At 36.7% G+C, this 17,426-nt stretch overlaps 1 protein-coding gene across 1 annotated transcript; it reads left to right on the top strand.

Moving 5' to 3' along the window:
• The first annotated feature begins 268 nt into the window (after positions 1–268).
• ALB (albumin) lies at positions 269–15,970 on the top strand. Its single transcript, XM_044223981.1, has 14 exons — positions 269–347; positions 1,237–1,294; positions 2,458–2,590; positions 4,792–5,003; positions 5,583–5,715; positions 6,207–6,304; positions 7,661–7,790; positions 8,714–8,928; positions 10,084–10,216; positions 11,400–11,497; positions 12,523–12,661; positions 13,289–13,512; positions 15,163–15,295; positions 15,922–15,970. The coding sequence occupies exons 1-14, from the start codon at positions 269–271 to the stop codon at positions 15,961–15,963; spliced, it is 1,827 nt and encodes a 608-aa protein (XP_044079916.1). The 3' UTR covers positions 15,964–15,970.
• Positions 15,971–17,426: the final 1,456 nt, after the last annotated feature.

Raw genomic sequence — 17,426 nt, 5'->3', positions numbered from 1 at the left:
AAAATTTGATAAGATGTTTTACATAACTAATGAATTGACAAGGTCGTCTTGTGGAGAAAACAGTTCCAAATGGCAAACATACGCAACGGATTTAGTCAAACAGTTTTTTTGGCAAGAATAATATGAATTTTGTAATCAGTCGGGGACCAATGAAATACAAAGATGAGTCTGGTTAATAATCTACAATTATTGGTTAAAGAAGTATATTAGTGCGAATTTCTCTCTGTTCCTCTTACCTTTTCTATCAACCCCACAAGCCTTTGGCACAATGAAGTGGGTAACTTTTATTTCCCTCCTCTTTCTCTTTAGCTCTGCTTATTCCAGGGGCGTGACTCGTCGAGAAGCACGTAAGAATTCTATTTTCCTATTATTCAACTTTTACTTTATTTTCCTAGTAAGAAAAAATTTTAGAAAACCCTGCATCTTTAAAGAAGCATTTTCCTTTAGCATACATTTCTAGATGGTGATGATATTTTGCATCTGTGATCCCTCAGGAAGTTTTTTTTTTTTTAAGATTTTATTGATTTATTTAAGAGAGACAGAGGGATTGAGAGAAAGAGAGCACCAGCGGGGGGACAGACAGAGAAACAGACTCCCCACTGAGCAGCCTGGGACCATCATGACCTGAGCAGGTGGCAGAGACTTAACTGACTGAGTCATCCAGGTGCCCCGGAAGTTATCTTATTTATATATTTCTAACATCCTAAGTGGAAAAAAAAAAGGTGAGAATTGCTTAGTAGCTGTAACTTCCTTCTGCACATGAAGGAACTTAGGCAGAATGACAAACTCCGCAGAATATAGTTGATGTTAGAATTCATAGCTCCAATTCCCAAAGGCTGCACCTTGATTTATAAAAAAACAAAAACCTGTGTTGCTAATCTTATAAATAGAACTTGTATTTATATTTTTCATTTTAGAATGTCCTTTCAGAAGCTGTTAATAGACAACGCAAGAACATTAGATCTTATCCAAGTTTGAATATAAAGCTATAAGTATTTAACAATTTTAATGATTTTTCAAATAGTATCATTGGTGATTGAATAACTCATCTGTTTTAATGCAGAAGAAGTAGTTCACCACCAACCCAAGATTTTCTGTAGGGATCCGAGGCCAGTATTTTGGAGCAAATAAATACCTAAGTCACATGGAGAGAAACACAAAAAGTACTATCATAACTAAGTTGTTTTCTTCAGAATGTAAGTAAGTCTGTTTTGTTTTTTCTTTTTTCCTCTCCAGAACAGAGTGAGATTGCTCATCGGTACAATGATTTGGGAGAAGAACATTTCAAAGGCCTGTAAGTTAAAAAAAAAAAGAAAAAACCCAACAGTCAAATTTAATGTCCCTAATAGTGTTGGTTATTACTCTGAAGTTCTTATATTCCCCTGTCGTCAGAGCCCATCTTCTAGAACCATCCTATCCAATAGAATTTTCTGCATTGATGGAAATATTCTACATCAGTGCTGTTTAATATGGCAGCCACTGGCCACATGTGGCTATTGAACCCTTTAAATGTGGCAAGTGCAGCTGAGGGTCAGAAATTAAAGTTGCATTTAATTTTGATTTATTTAACCCTGTGCAGCCACATGTGGCTACTGGCCACTGTACTGGACAGTGTGGCTCCAGAACTCTTCCATAACCTGCATGAGAAAGAATTTAATATATGGTTCCTTTTGCGGCTCACTTACTAAATTCCTTTACCTAGCAAAGAGGTATGTAGTTTCTTCAGAACATTTTACTATTTTTAGATCTGGTACAAAATGAGAAAACATTTTACTTTTTAAAGGCCAATCTCATGGTACAGCCCGATTAAGTGAGAGGTGTGTGTGGCTTTGGTTTTTTTGGTTTTAAATAGTCAAAGGACCTAGGTAATGTCCCTAGTCTTAATAATTAGATTTATTTAAAATACATTTCACTTGCCTGCTCTATGTTTGTACATCTCCTGACAGGCACACGCATGTATTTAAACATGTTGTAAATACATGTCCGCTTTGCTCAGAAAGTCACATATGCCGGTTAGACTTCAGATAACAGTTGATGTGGATAGACTGTCTGGCTAATAGTGAGATGTATAAAATATAGAACATATACAGACACAGTTTGTTGTCCAGCAAGATATATAAAATATATATAATATATAATATATAGATATAGGTAATATAAAGCAAGATACTTTATATGAACACTTCACCTTGTTACATTTTTCTTTTTTTTTTTTTTTTAAGATTTTATTTATTTATTTATTTGAGAGAGCGAGCGAGAGCAAGCAAGTGCACACCAGCACAAGCAAGGGAAGGGGTAAAGGGAGAAGGAGAAGCAGGCTTCCCGCTGGGTAGAGAACCCCACACTGGGCTCCATCTTCGGACCCTGGGATCACTACCTGAGCTGAAGGTTGACGCTTAACTGACTGAACCACCCACGTGGCCCATGCTACATTTTTATATTTGTCCTTTGTTTCAGGGTGCTGGTTGCCTTTTCTCAGTATCTCCAGCAGTGCCCATTTGAAGACCATGTGAAATTAGCAAAGGAAATGACCGAGTTTGCAAAGGGTTGTGCTGCTGACCAGTCAGGGGCCGACTGCGGCAAATCCCTCGTAAGTACCTTTTGATTTTGAGTATTATTTCTTCTTCTTATAAGTAATCCTGATCATTTCAAAGGAAAAACAATGCCACTTTTGTTTCCTCAATTATTAATTTGTAAGCGACTCTCAGAAGTGGGGATAGCCTTTGTTTCTTCTATGGCTGAGATGTTCCAGCTATACTCACAGGTTTAGAAACATTTCTTTAGGAAGACCACGTACAACAGTTACAATGGATTTAAATGGACAGTTGTGATTTGTAAAAGTCTCTTTTTAAAATCTGAGGTTTGATTTCTTTTCAGTGAGGTTAACAGTGAGAGCGTGTTTTTTTTTTTTAATTTAATTTTCTTAAATTTATTTTTTATTTATTTTCAGCATAACAGTATTCATTATTTTTGCACCATACCCAGTGCAATCCGTGCCCTCTCTAATACCGACCACATGGTACCCTGACCTCCCACCCGCCGCCCCTTCAAAACCCTCAGATTGTTTTTCAGAGTCCATAGTCTCTCATGGTTCACCTCCCCTTCCAATTTCCCTCAACTCCCTTCTCCTCTCTAACTCCCCATGTCCTCCATGCTATTTGTTATGCTCCACAAATAAGTGAAACCATATGATAATTGACTCTCTGCTTGACTTATTTCACTCAGCATAATCTCTTCCAGTCCCGTCCATGTTGCTACAAAAGTTGGGTATTTGTCCTTTCTGATGGAGGCATAATACTCCATAGTGTATATGGACCACATCTTCCTTATCCATTCGTCCGTTGAAGGGCATCTTGGTTCTTTCCACGGTTTGGCGACCGTGGCCATTGCTGCTATAAACATTGGGGTACAGATGGCCCTTCTTTTCACTACATTTGTATCTTTGGGTTAAATACCCAGTAGTGCAATTGCAGGGTCATAGGGAATCTCTATTTTTAATTTCTTGAGGAATCTCCACACTGTTCTCCAAAGAGGCTGCACCAACTTGCATTCCCACCAGCAGTGGAAGAGGGTGAGAGCGTGGTTTTTAACTTCCGGAGACGCTCACCTGATTTCTGTGTTGATTTTGTTTCTTAGGTAAAATAATAGTACAGTGATATAGTCCTCATTTTAGGGATAGTTATATTTTTACATAGAATAAAAAAATAGGCATTTATTCATTTTGAAGGACTTTGAACTTTTGGTATTTCCATGTAGGTGTTGAATTCAAGGAGAGGTTTATGTTTCTCTCACCACTCAACATGTGTATACCTGTCCAGGGCAAGGCCAGTGTTTATCACTGAAATCTCTCCCCCTCTTTTTTTTTTAAGATTTTATTTATTTATTTGATAGACAGAGACCACAAGTAGTCAGAGAGGCAGGCAGGGAGAGAGGAGGAAGCAGGCTCCCGGCTGTGCAGAGAGCCCAATGTGGGGCTCGATCCCAGGACCCTGAGATCATGACCTGAGCTGAAGGCAGAGGCTTTAACCCACTGAGCCACCCAGGTGCCCCCATCTCTCCCTCTTTTATTTCTTTCTCTCTATTTATCTTTCTGTCCAGTTAGAATCAGTACTTCAACTCAATTCTTTTAACACAAAGTTATGGCTATAAATATGAATTTTTAAAAATGTATTTTTCAGAAAATTAATAAATTCTATCTTCAGCAGTATATTTTCCCTGAAGAGCCAATTACTTTTATAATAAAAAATTAATAGGGACAGAAAGAATATATTTAATGGAATGTGTTTTGAGGCAAATGTTTCTAGAATAAAAAAGATCTACATTTTACATAATAATTAATATACAGTAAATTGTGTTACTCTTCAGTTTTTGAATAGCATCTACTTAAAAGTTGGACCTTTCAGAAAGGAGCAGATCAAATGAGAAACTATCTGAATACTTTCTTCCCTACTGTGAATTCACTTGCTACTTAGAGGATTATTTTCCCTTCATTTTTTTTTTTTTTATCAGCTCTCCTAACCTGTAGCATTACGTAGAAATAAGTGCCATGTTCATTCTTTTGTGTTGCCCTTCTGCCCTACCCACCCTAAGTAGTCAGGTGGCGGTCAATTCTTACAAAAGTCCCATACATGGTCAAATCAAGGGAAACTCTCTAACCCTGAGAAAAAAGTATATGTGTATATGATTTCCTAACCAAGGTTTACCGATACTTTCAATTTTTTATACTGCTCTCTGGGTACAAAGAAAATAAAATATCCCCCGGTGACCTGAAGCCTGCTTTCTTCCACCTAGCACACTCTCTTTGGAGACAAACTGTGTACAGTTGCTTCTCTTCGTGAAAAGTATGGCGAGCTGGCTGACTGCTGTGAGAAACAGGAGCCTGAGAGAAACGAGTGCTTCCTGACCCACAAAGATGATAACCCAGGCTTCCCTCTGCTGGTGACCCCAGACGCTGAGGCCATGTGCACTGCCTTTCAGGAAAGTGAACAGAAGTTTCTGGGAAAGTAAGTCATCTGATTTTTATGTTTCAAAATAAAAAATTATGAAAAAAGTTCAAGACTTATAGCCGTTACTATAGTAAAAAATATTCTTGACATGAACGCTTTGAAGCTTTTATTCTGAAAATTTTCAAAGCAGTAAGATCTGATACTACAAAATTATCCAGGATGAAAAAAATGGGATCAAAGAGCTTTTAGAGTTCGTTGAAGTAGGGCATATCTGTAAAAAACAAACAAAACAAAAATGGAGAGATTGGTCTGTGATAAAATATGATGAAGATATATATTTAGTTATTCTCAGAATTGATTTCATTTTAGTCAACAACATTGCATCACCAAAGTTTAACTATTTTAGACCTATGTGTGTGTATATATGTGTACATATATATAAAACATATATATGTCCGGACATAATTTATATATAGAAGTTCAACCTTTCACTGACTTTCAGAATGACCAAGGCAAGGTCGTCATGTACATATTGAGATTAGCTGGTAAATTAGGTGAGAATGTTGATTACAGTTGTTCCCATACCACTGTTTGCTATAGAAACATGACTGCCCGTTTTTCTTTTTGAAAATGTAGATACCTGTACGAAGTTGCCAGAAGACATCCTTACTTTTATGCCCCGGAACTCCTTTACTATGCTCAGCAATACAAAGGAGTTTTTGCAGAATGCTGCCAAGCTGCGGATAAGGCTGCCTGTCTGACACCCAAGGTATTGTGCAGGGGAACGGGAGGACCGATTCTCATCAAACCTTTGAGCATCTCATGGCTAGATTTAGGGAATTTGTGTCTCTGATACAAACTCCTTTACATGGTCAAAAAAGCATTCCTCCCTACTCTAGGGAATTGTGAGAGTTGGTGGAGGAGGGGTTGAGATAAATTATATGCAAAACTGAGAACTCAGCAAAGCTATATTTTCTGGGGTATTAGTGGACTCTCTTCCACATTTCCTGTCAGCGCCCTTTTCCTTGGTGATGTGTCTATTCTGGTTCTTAACTACCTAGAGTTTTCCACTAGGACCAGACTGAGGTTGCTCTCCCTGTATAGCAAAATAATTATTTGCTAATAGCCGGTGGCTTGGGAATTTAGGTGTAAATTATCTCTTTAAATTTTAATTCGGCACAGTCTTATCTGAACTTATGAGGGAGTGCTTTGCATAGAACTTTCCTTTTCTAATTTCTCCCAAATAATTTCTTTTTGCAGACGGAGGCTTTGAGGGAAAAAGTACTGGTTTCATCTGCCAAAGAAAGATTCAAGTGTGCCAGCCTCCAGAAATTCGGAGATAGAGCCTTCAAAGCATGGTATTTTAAACTTAGTTTGAATCTTTATAATGATGTAAGTGGTTATGGTTCAGTTGACAAAAATGTACATTTATATGGCATTTTATGGAGGTACTTTCACATACATCTTCCTGGTTGTTTAAAATGTAGAAATTTGACAGTGGTGAAAATCTGAGCATCAGTGACCATTCCTCATTATTTTTTATCACATTTTTTCTAGGTGGTCACAGAATTTAGAAGGTATCTTTTTTTTTGTCCTTCTAGGACAATATTTTAAATTTCACTTTTTTAGAAAGACTAGGGACCTTATTCTAATGATCCACTCTTTCTATAGAGCAGTTATCAGGGTCTTCTCCTTAATTTGATTCCCCCAAACAACACCAATTATCTGGAAATGTTTTTCCTTTTATGTTCTGGTAATTAATCTAGCCATCAGGGTTAGTCCTCATTTTCTCATAGCTCTAGTCTGTTGTTAATCCCTTGGTTTTGTCTGGGTCTCTGTTTTTATATTCCTTCACTGGTTCTAGGAGCGTCCTTCAATTTCTAAGCCAAGAGAAATCCCCTTCCCCATCCCTCACTTGCTAATCAACAATGAATCAACAGCGACAAGAGATAAAATGAAAATAGCAGACATTCTAAGCTCTCCAGAAACCATCGTTTGAGCTATCTTTGCTGGCCATCCCTACCCCCATGCCACCAAGATCAACTAACTAAATCAGTAAACAAAACACCCCCAACATGAAACGAAATGCAGTTGAACAGGTTGTGATTGGTTTGGGGGAAGAAGGAACTTTGATCCGATGGAGGAAATGTTGACATGATTTGGGAAAGCATGTGGATATTGGCCTTCTCCCTGTTGGCAGGAGGCTTAGATGCCTCGCTGGATCAATGTCTTGGTTCATTCAGTCAATCATACAGATTGACTGATTTAGTCCTCACCTCAGTCCTTCAGTGTAGCATGCTGTCATGACCGTGGAGAGGCTGAGGTTCAGAGAGGCTACGTAACTTGCCTAGTGTCCCACTGCTAATGAGTGACACAACCACATCTAGAAGTCAGGTCTGGACTTCAAACCGGATGGCTCTCCACATGTTGCCCCTTCTAGAATCTCTCTTTGATTTCCGCTTTCATGAATTGCTGGACTTCTATCCACCACACACACCCTTACAATAGCTAGTTGTGACCTAAGGAAACATTTTGCTCTCAGATAACCATGTGGTTCAGAACTAGCATTAAAATAAGAACAAATGGATTTTTATAAATTATATCTATATGTTATTTTATCATGAATTTTCTTGTTTTGAGTATTATTTTCCTAATACTTTGACATAAACTGTTGCATGTTAATCATGTTTTCACAAGGGGAATTTTCATTTTAGGTCAGTAGCTCGCCTGAGCCAGAAATTCCCCAAAGCTGACTTTGCAGAGGTTTCCAAGTTGGTGACAGATCTTACCAAAGTCCACAAGGAATGCTGCCATGGTGACCTTCTTGAATGTGCAGATGACAGGGTAAAGAATCCACAGTCTGCTCTGTTAGTAACTTACGGGCCTCAGCTGGTAGGATGAATTTGCTTTGTATTATCCATGGGGCCGACAGTGGGTTGAGATTGTTTTCTATGTCTCATCTGCTCAATTCTTTCCCTGCCTTGTGGTACCTTTTTTTTTTTTTTTTTTTTTTTTTTTAAACCTGGCTATCCCACTCACTAAATGATCTGACATAGACATTCACTAATTTGTAACCCTTTCAGTCATATTGTGAGGACAAAGGCTTACACTGACAGCACCTACCAAGGGAGATTTCTAAGCAGACATTTTTGGGAGGGGGTGGTTGGAGAAGAGCTACCACCTAAAGAGATCTTTGGAAATTATGTATTTTCCACCTTTTTATTCTCTCTTAGTTAACCATCTGTGTTAACTATACACATATTTAGCATGATATCACTTTTTTCCAAATTTAAAAATATGACCAAATACCAGCATCTTAATCTCTCAGAATACTTTCTGAAAAATTTAAGACAAAAATTTTACATGCGTAAGTGGGGCCTGTGACTATGGGCCTTTGACTAATTTTTCAAAGATCTCTCACATTTTATTTAGTTATTTGGTTTCAAAATGCATGAGGGGACTATTTGGAAAAATAGTACTGAGTTTTAATTTAGAACCTTAAATGACTTGACAGTCAAAGTATAAAACTAATAATAACTGAGATGGCTCCCTGTTACTGACCAGTCTTTTGTAATCAATTGACAATATTTTAGTAGTTCTGAGTCCCTAGTCTTAGGAACGTGAACTGAAAGTATTTATAGAAGTCATGTTGGTATATGTATGGTCTTAGAACACAGTAAACATATTTTGCCAACATAATAAAGATCTGGGGAGAAAGTGCAGTGATGTCCGTTTACATTGAAAAATTTTTATCGACTTGCTTATAGGCGGATCTGGCCAAGTACATGTGTGAAAATCAGGATTCAATCTCCACTAAACTGAAGGAATGCTGTGATAAGCCTTTGTTGGAAAAATCCCAGTGCCTTGCAGAGGTGGAAAGAGATGAGTTGCCTGGTGACCTGACCCCATTAGCTGCTGATTTTGTTGAAGATAAGGAGGTTTGCAAAAACTATCAGGAGGCAAAAGATGTGTTCCTGGGCACGTAAGTGGATAAGGAATAATCCTTCCATAGTTTTTAGATGGTCTCGGGATTTGGAAAGATAAACTAGGCTTTCCTTTGACATTGCTACAATTTCCATGTTGTCTACAATGCTTCTTTATCCTTCCCTCTCCTAGCTTTTAAATTTTGAGGGAAAATTGATTAGTTTAAAAAATTATTATAGATTAATACATGCTTAAGGCAAAAACTCAGTCAGTAGAGAAGAGAATAGAGAAGTTTCTATCTTTATTCTGACCCCATTCATTTTCTGGGATATTTTTGGGAATACTGTAGAAATATTTTTTTTATACATTAATTATGAACATATTATTTATTTATTTATTCCTTCAAAGAGTATTCCTTGAACTTACTATAATAGATATGTGTGAGTATATGTAGTACATCTTTACATCACTGTATTTCTGTATCTATCTACCTCCCATTTATCTATCTATATAAGGAAGTATAAGAGGAATTTTGCGGTCTGCTACCACGTATCTTATATTTGGTTGAACAGACCAGGAGTACAGTAGCATGGCAAGGCAACATGAAATTAAGTGACAAAATAAGTGATTATATGTAATCAGTAAGTGTGGTGATAAACTTTGCATTCTTATTGTTGGATTATAATAGTGTAATGTTGCTATATATTTCACAAAATCGCGTACCCTTCAAGATTTCCCTCCTATAAAGAGGAAAAAGAAAAATTCAAGAATACATCTCTATTTATTTATCAGAACCCTTTTGAGGTATAGTCCAAGTTACAAAAAATATACATAATAATATCAGGTGTCACTCATCAAACATTTAATATGTGCCACACAGCGTGTACTTTATAAAGATCATGTCATGTATTTCCCGCAAACCATCTTATGAGACAGGTACTGTTATCATCCACGTGCTACAGAGAAGGCAACTAAGGTTGTGATGGTTTTAACAAGTTGCTTGAGGTGATATAGCAAACTAAGTGCCACAGGCAGGATTTGAACGCAGGTAACCTGCTTTAATTCTGAACTGCAACCCCTTAGCCATTAAGCTTCCCTGCATGAGGTCTAGTCAAATTCAGACCTTTGGGATACGAGTCACTCTTGAGGTGAGTTATTTGATCTTTCTTGCTCATTTGCCCAATGAAATCTATTTTATTTTCATCTGAACTAGGTTTTTGTATGAATATTCAAGAAGGCATCCTGAATACTCTGTCTCTTTGCTGTTGAGACTTGCCAAGGAATATGAAGCCACTCTGGAGAAGTGTTGTGCCACCGCTGATCCTCCTAGTTGCTATGGCAAAGTGGTAGGTTCCTTAGTGGGAAACAGTGTAGCGCTCCCGCTCATGATCCTTAATAATGAGAAAGAGAAGTAATCCAAGCATGTGAATTGCTACATAGTGCAATTTAGATCTTTTCTTGACATGGCTTCAATCCTGTGCTTTTAAACCTTACAGGAAAAATAACTCTGAATAGAATGGTTAGTAAGACCTAGAAGAGCCAAGAAAGGAAAGATCTGAAGGGAGCAATCTCTAATTTCACAAATCTTGATCATTCTTTTTCTTTTTTTTTTAATGCTCCTGAGGACAAAATAAGATAAATTGAATTGTAAGTTAAGAGACTTAGCTTAGATACAAAGTTAACCAGATCCCAAGATTTATCAAATATCAAGAATTAGCATCTTAAGGATGATTATGAAATCTATTCATTTAGAATATTTTCAGATCTGGGGGAAAAAGTGTAGAAATTGCTTTATAAGACATGAAGTAAGGAAGGGAAACCTTGAGGATTTGGGCCATATTTAGCTATGCTTTAAAGAGGATTTTAACATGTTTAAGCTATTTAACACTCCCAGCATATATAGTGGTTTCCAAACTTTAGAATCACAGGGAAGTTATTCTTTCCTCTATCCAGAACTCACTATACACCGGGCACCATACTGGAGCCTATGACCAAGGTAAAATCTCTTATCTCAGAGAACTCAGAATCCAACTGGAGAGCTGGCTTAATTATAACGATATAGCCATAGTTATCATTTACTAAGCTTTTATTACCTACCAGGCACTGTTTTAATTTCATTAACTCAAATGGTTTGTAGAACAATTCTAAAGGTGAATACCATCTTTATCCCCATTTTCTTTCTTTATTTTTCCTTTTCTCCTTTCTTTTTTGTTAATTCTCATTTTAACAGAGAGGGTTCTGAAGCTTGGAAATACGGGAGGTGTAATTACACAGTTAGAAAATGAGTTGGATGGCCCAGCTCGGACACCAGCAGTCACAGTTCAGAGCCTGAGTAGTCTTAATCTCTTATACTATACACCCTTGCCAAATAAACAGTTTGGACATATTGTGATAGATTTGATATCAAAGATCTATTTACATGGCTTTGGGCAGAAGGAGGAAGGATCTCATTCTGCCTGCAGTCGTGAAAAAGAACCTGTGTGCGGTGCTCAGGTGGAATTCTGTTGACACAATTCTTTTATCTTTCAGCTTGACGAATTTAAACCTCTTGTGGAAGAGCCTCAGAATTTAGTCAAAGTAAACTGTGAACTTTTTGAAAAACTTGGAGAGTATGGCTTCCAAAATGCGTAAGTATTTTTGTTTATCAGTTGTTTTTTTCCTTGGTCAAGTTGTAATTATTTAAGACTTAATATATATACCACCTATCATGGAAATTTTAATCACAAAAATACATTATAGCCTTCTAATCTCTCTCCATCAAGAAAGACTAGAAGGGGAGAGAGAAAATGATTAATGGGAAGGAGAGGCCTATATTTGAGTGCAGTTTAAAAAACTGGCCTCTTGAGATTGAAAAGGAAAACAGCAAATCATGGAATGTAGGAAATGAGGATGCCCCTTGAAGGTTAAGGAATAGCTTACGGGCAAACAAAATGTAGCAATGCTTTACAAAGGAGGAAGTGGTAGGCTTTAAATAATAGTAGCTCAAGAAGTAATATATAAGCTGATGGACTAATGTCCTGATCCACATAGAGCCTTATCTGTGGAGATAAAGATAAGAGACACATCTATTCAGTCGATATTTATTGTTTGGTTTACATATGTTAGCACTCTTCCAACTGTGGGTGCTAGGTGTAACAACAGTGAACCAGATATCATCTCTTCCCTTGAGCAGATTGTAGCCATAAATGACTTTCAGTGGTGATTGGAATTCTTAGTAAGTGATTATTATGTGCTGGGTCCCATGCCAGGTTGATTTATTTTAATTTAATACTTGCACCATGCTTATGAGTCAGATACAACTTTTCCCGTATTATAGATGAGAAAACTTATAACTACCTTTCAAATTTAGCAGGGTGCTGATATATATTAAGACCCCAGTAGGTTTTATGGAAAGAAAGAAGCAATAAATAAATATATTAATATCACTGAATTATAATAAGTTACTTTCCTAGAATGATACAGCACAGGTGGAAACAAAGATAAGCTTAACTAGTTACTCAGGACAAGGTCTTCCCCTATACTATTCAACCAACCTGGAGACAAAGGGGATTTTATGAATGGATAGTTATTTTAGTTAATTTTGGCTAAGTGTTCTCTGCTTGATCTGCTATATTAGAGAAAACATGAAAACATGTGAGCAATTTTGTTCCAGGCTCTTAGTTCGTTACACCAAGAAACTCCCTCAAGTGTCAACTCCAACTCTTGTGGAGGTCTCAAGAAAACTAGGAAATGTGGGCACCAGGTGTTGTACCAAACCCGAAACAGAAAGAATGTCCTGTGCTGAAGATTATGTAAGTCTTTCAAGTATAATAAGTTAATAATGATGAATTTTTGCCTTTAGATATGGACGAAGCTAACTTTCAGAAACAGGGGTGAACTAACATGTGTGCGCATACACGTGCATGTGTGTGTATTTGGTAGTGGCACCCAGGACTTGGTCACCTCTATTGTCCTGAATGAAGATTTGTCCAAGATCCCCAAAATGATAAATTGACCAAAATTCCATGAGTTTTCAATGTTTCATCCTGGAACTTAAAAAACTTTTATATTCTTTGGGGTCTCTTAAAAATGTGTGTCTGTATAAGACTGTTTCCTTCCCACTCCTGTACATATCTGAGGACTCACATAAAATTATTTAAATCAATTATTTTCTCAAGTGAATTATTAAAATGTAGATATAAAGAGAATATCTTTAGATAGAATATCATAAAGATATAAAATGTAGACATAAAGAGAACATACTTTAAAAAGTCCCTCATTATCTGTAGTTCTAAAGTGAAACAAAATCACTTCCTCCAATCGACCTTGGATTCACTATTGCTAGGTAAAATATAATATGTCTTTGGTCCATTGGAAAGTAAAGGGAAAACTATTGTTATTTTTCTTTTGAATGTCTGCTTTCCTGCACTGTCCTTCAGCTGTCCCTGGTCCTGAACCGATTGTGCGTATTGCATGAGAAGACCCCAGTGAGTGATAGAGTCACCAAATGCTGCTCGGAGTCCTTGGTGAACAGACGACCATGCTTTTCTGCTCTGGCAGGCGATGAGACATATGTTCCCAAAGAGTTTAATGCTGAAACATTCACCTTCCATGCAGATTTATGCACACTTCCCGATGCTGAGAAACAAGTGAAGAAACAATCGTGAGTAGTATTTCATTACTATAAGCTTTTAGAGTCTTGAGAGTGAGAATTGTACATTGAAATGTGTAACTTTTTCTGAAGTAGTGATTATATTTTTTTGGAAAATAGTATTTAAGTATTGATCTTATTAGTAAGCTGATACAAATGTCAAGAATAAAATTTATAGCTTTTTGTTTTCTTAGCAATAAACTTCTATATTGGAATCTTCCCTACAAATCATTCAGAATGGTCTTGTGGCTAGAGTGGAATAAGGTCTTAAGAAAAGTCCAGTAAAAAAAGTTGAACAATTAACTGATGGATTTGTGCAAATGTCAAATTAGTTAGTAGAAATCATAGGGGAATATATTTCTAGGCATGAATGATTATTTTAAGTTTGTTCTATGGCAACCCACAGACAAGGCATATCCTCAACATACAACTTTTGAGAATGCAAGTTGGATGAAAAACATCTAGAAAAATGAGTTCTGAGGCTGTACACCCTATTGCTGTCAATAGGGGTTACAAGTGCATGAAATTTAGCACCATATGATATCATCTTGGGGGTTCTAATCATAGCCATAGACTTATGAATAATATTGCAAAACCCTTCTCTCTCTAGCACTATATTATCTCTGTGGATGTCAAGGAACTAGAACCACCAGCTCACATAAGTTTAGATGATTTTATTACCTATGGCCTTCCCAGTATTAACTAAATGGGGTAAATTTCATGGACCAAATATAAAAACTTTCAGATTAGAAACTTTTAAATGGAGTCTAGCAAGAGAATTAAGCTTTTTTAAAAAAAAAAAATCTTAATTTCATTATATTTTTTTCAGTGTTCCAAGGTTCATTGTGTATGCACCACACCCAGTGCTCCACACAGTACGTGCCTCCTTAACGCCCACCAGCAGGCTCCCCCATCCTCTCAGTCCTCTCCCTTCCAAAACCCTCAGTTTGTTTCTCAGAGTCCACAGTCTCTCATGGTTTTTCTGCTCCTCTGATTTATTTTAAGAATCAGTTTTAGCTCTTAAATCACTAGAAAATTCAATTCACTATGGTATAAACTTTTTTCTTTTTAATATGGTATAGCTTCTAAAATTTGAATAATGTATAAATGCAATGACATATCCTTCCTAGAGACTTACTGACAAGACTTACTGACTATTGACTTATTGAGATTTATTGATATTACATATGTCAAACAGTTGACATTGATTATCTCATTTGATCCTTCCACCAACCCTATGAAGATGGCTTTTAGTCTCCTCATTAAGCAAATGAGAATATTAAATCGTATAGTGGCAAGCTTGGGCCTCAAGCTCAGAGTTGCCTGGCTCTAAGACTTACAAACTTGAACAATAATACAGCTATCTTTACCATCTCCGTTTTTCTCTTTCCCTTTTTAAAAAAATCGATGCATATTTGACACACAATGTTAAATTATTTTCAGGTGTACAACATAGCGACTCGACAAGCCTGTACATTATGCTGTGCTCCCCATAAGTGTAGATACCGTCTGCCACCAAAGAGCATTACTACAGTACCATTGACTCTATTCCCTACACTGTGCCTTTTAATCCTGTGATTTACTCATTCCATGTCTTTCTTTATGTAAGGCAACCTTTTTCCTGATTTTTGTTGCTGTTGTTTTGTTTTCATTCAAATACAGTGCACTTGTTGAGCTGTTGAAACACAAACCCAAGGCAACTGAAGAACAACTGAAAGCTGTTATGGGGGATTTTGGAGCCTTTGTGGACAAGTGCTGCGCAGCTGATAACAAAGAGGGCTGCTTCGCTGAGGAGGTACTGGAATCTCTTCGTGGCAATATGGCTAATTTCCTTTCTTGTTGCATTTGATCTGGCCACGGCTTAGGGGTTATATATCCAAAGGACACAGTACATTCAGGACCAGAATCTTATTCCAGTTATACAGAGAATTACACAATTATCTGACAAAATTACTTAAATGTCTCTCATTTTTTACCTCCTATTGCACTGGAGCATATCAGTAGATGTTCCTAGTATTTATTCTTTTTCCAAGGTTGTGATGTTTATGAATATAGATAGAAATATTTGTAAGGCTCTAGTCTTTGAACGAAAATATCAATTTATTGAAACAAGTTCTTGAAAAGTGCTGGTTTGTGATTGGGTTTAATCTGAGTTTGATGTTGTAGCTTAATGGAGGAAATTTATTTAAGTGTCTGAATCATTTAATATTTTCCCTCTGACTCGAGGGTGATGTTTTTATTCCTTTGGGAACAATGGATGTCAGTAAGCTTCCTTGTAGAGATTCTGGTACTAAACTAGAATTAAAGAATGGGATTCATGTAAAATTAGTTTGTAATCACAAGTGGCTGTATAAATGTTAACTTTTTATTGTAATAGTGATGCTTACACTTTCCCCAAATCTGTCATTTCTCTGTATTCAGGGTCCAAAACTTGTTGCTGCCGCTCAAGCTGCCTTAGCCTAAAAGAACATCATCACAAACATCTCAGGTAACTATACTTTGAATTTCTGTTTTAAAAAAGTAATTATAAAAAAATTAAAAAGTAATTATAATAGTTGCTATTAAAATGGCAAATATTGACAACCATTTGCCAAGAGCCCCATAGACCAGTACTAGTCATGTTTAAGACCGTTATATATACTAACTTATTTCATTCTCAGAATAGTTGCCTAAATTGAGTGTCATTATTTTTCACATTTTTCAGATGAGAAAATGAAGGCACAGATAGACATGGGTTCCATAATTTACAAGGACAACCCAGCTCTTGAGAGGTGGATCCACAATTCAAAATTCAAACCAAAGCTTGAGAGTTAGCCAGTATCCCATTCTGACCTAATGGGACACAGTAGACAGAACCATTCAACTGAGCAGTGGTTTTGCAGTGGGCATTTTAGGTATCAGGCTGGACCATATGAAAGTGCATTTTTTAAGGTAAAAAACAGTTGAATGGTTCAATCTAACAGTCCAGTAGAAGACTAATTTCATTGAAGAGTATGACAGACCTACCTTATATGAACTTGCACTTTATAGTGAATAACTTGCTACTAAGGCCCACTTTAAAATTTAAATGTTTGAACATAAACATATTTCACCCCCTTTTGTTGTCATATTTTGGGGGAAATTAAAAAAGAGAGTATCGATTCTCTTTTTTAAATCAGATTGTCCAGCTATTTTCTAGCATCAATTATTTTCATATTTTCCAAACTGACATGAGGTGTGTCCCCACTGTGAGATTTCACTTGCTCTTTGCCCACCTGGTAGTACCTACAGATCATGCATTCAAGTGAGGAAGCAACTTTGTATGTCCTGTGAGTTTGATCTTTTCAAGATGTAGTTTTGTTTTCATACTAAATGGCAAGATTTTCTTCTGAAAGGTCTAACTTTGAGAAAACACTTGTTTTGTTGGTAATTAATTTAGGTAAGAAGTAGGTGTTAATCAAGTGACTCTGAGAAGTGATGATGAAAAGCTTGGGACTTTGAAGCCTGAGGAGATGATGACACCAGTGACGAAGGGAAGACTTTACAATATTATTGGTGTGTCCTCTTCCCTAGCCCAAGAGAAGAATTCAGAGTCCAGGACAGGCTGAATGATTTTCTTTAGTGGAAATTGCAGGAAGACAATCAAAGCAATTCAACATTCATTTGAATAGATTTCAAAAACTCATACCGCTTTGCAAACAGTACTTACATTTTTCTTTTTGCCTTTCAGTCTGCCCTGAGAGTAAGAGAAAGAAAGAGAAATGAAGACCTAGAGCTTACTCATCTGTTTTTCTTTTCTGTTGGTGTGAAACCAACCCTTTGACTAAAGAACACAAATTTCTTTAAACATTTTTGCCCCTCTTCTCTGTGCTGTAATTAATAAAAAAATGAAAAGAATCTGATGTTGTTGTCTAGGACTGTTATTTTTCACAGATGTATTGCCATCC

Source organism: Neovison vison, chromosome 11 (genome assembly GCF_020171115.1).
Source record: "Neovison vison isolate M4711 chromosome 11, ASM_NN_V1, whole genome shotgun sequence".
Classification (NCBI taxonomy): domain Eukaryota; kingdom Metazoa; phylum Chordata; class Mammalia; order Carnivora; family Mustelidae; genus Neogale; species Neogale vison.
The sequence above is the reverse complement of the archived record's forward strand: the minus strand, read 5'-3'. Positions and strand labels throughout refer to the sequence as shown.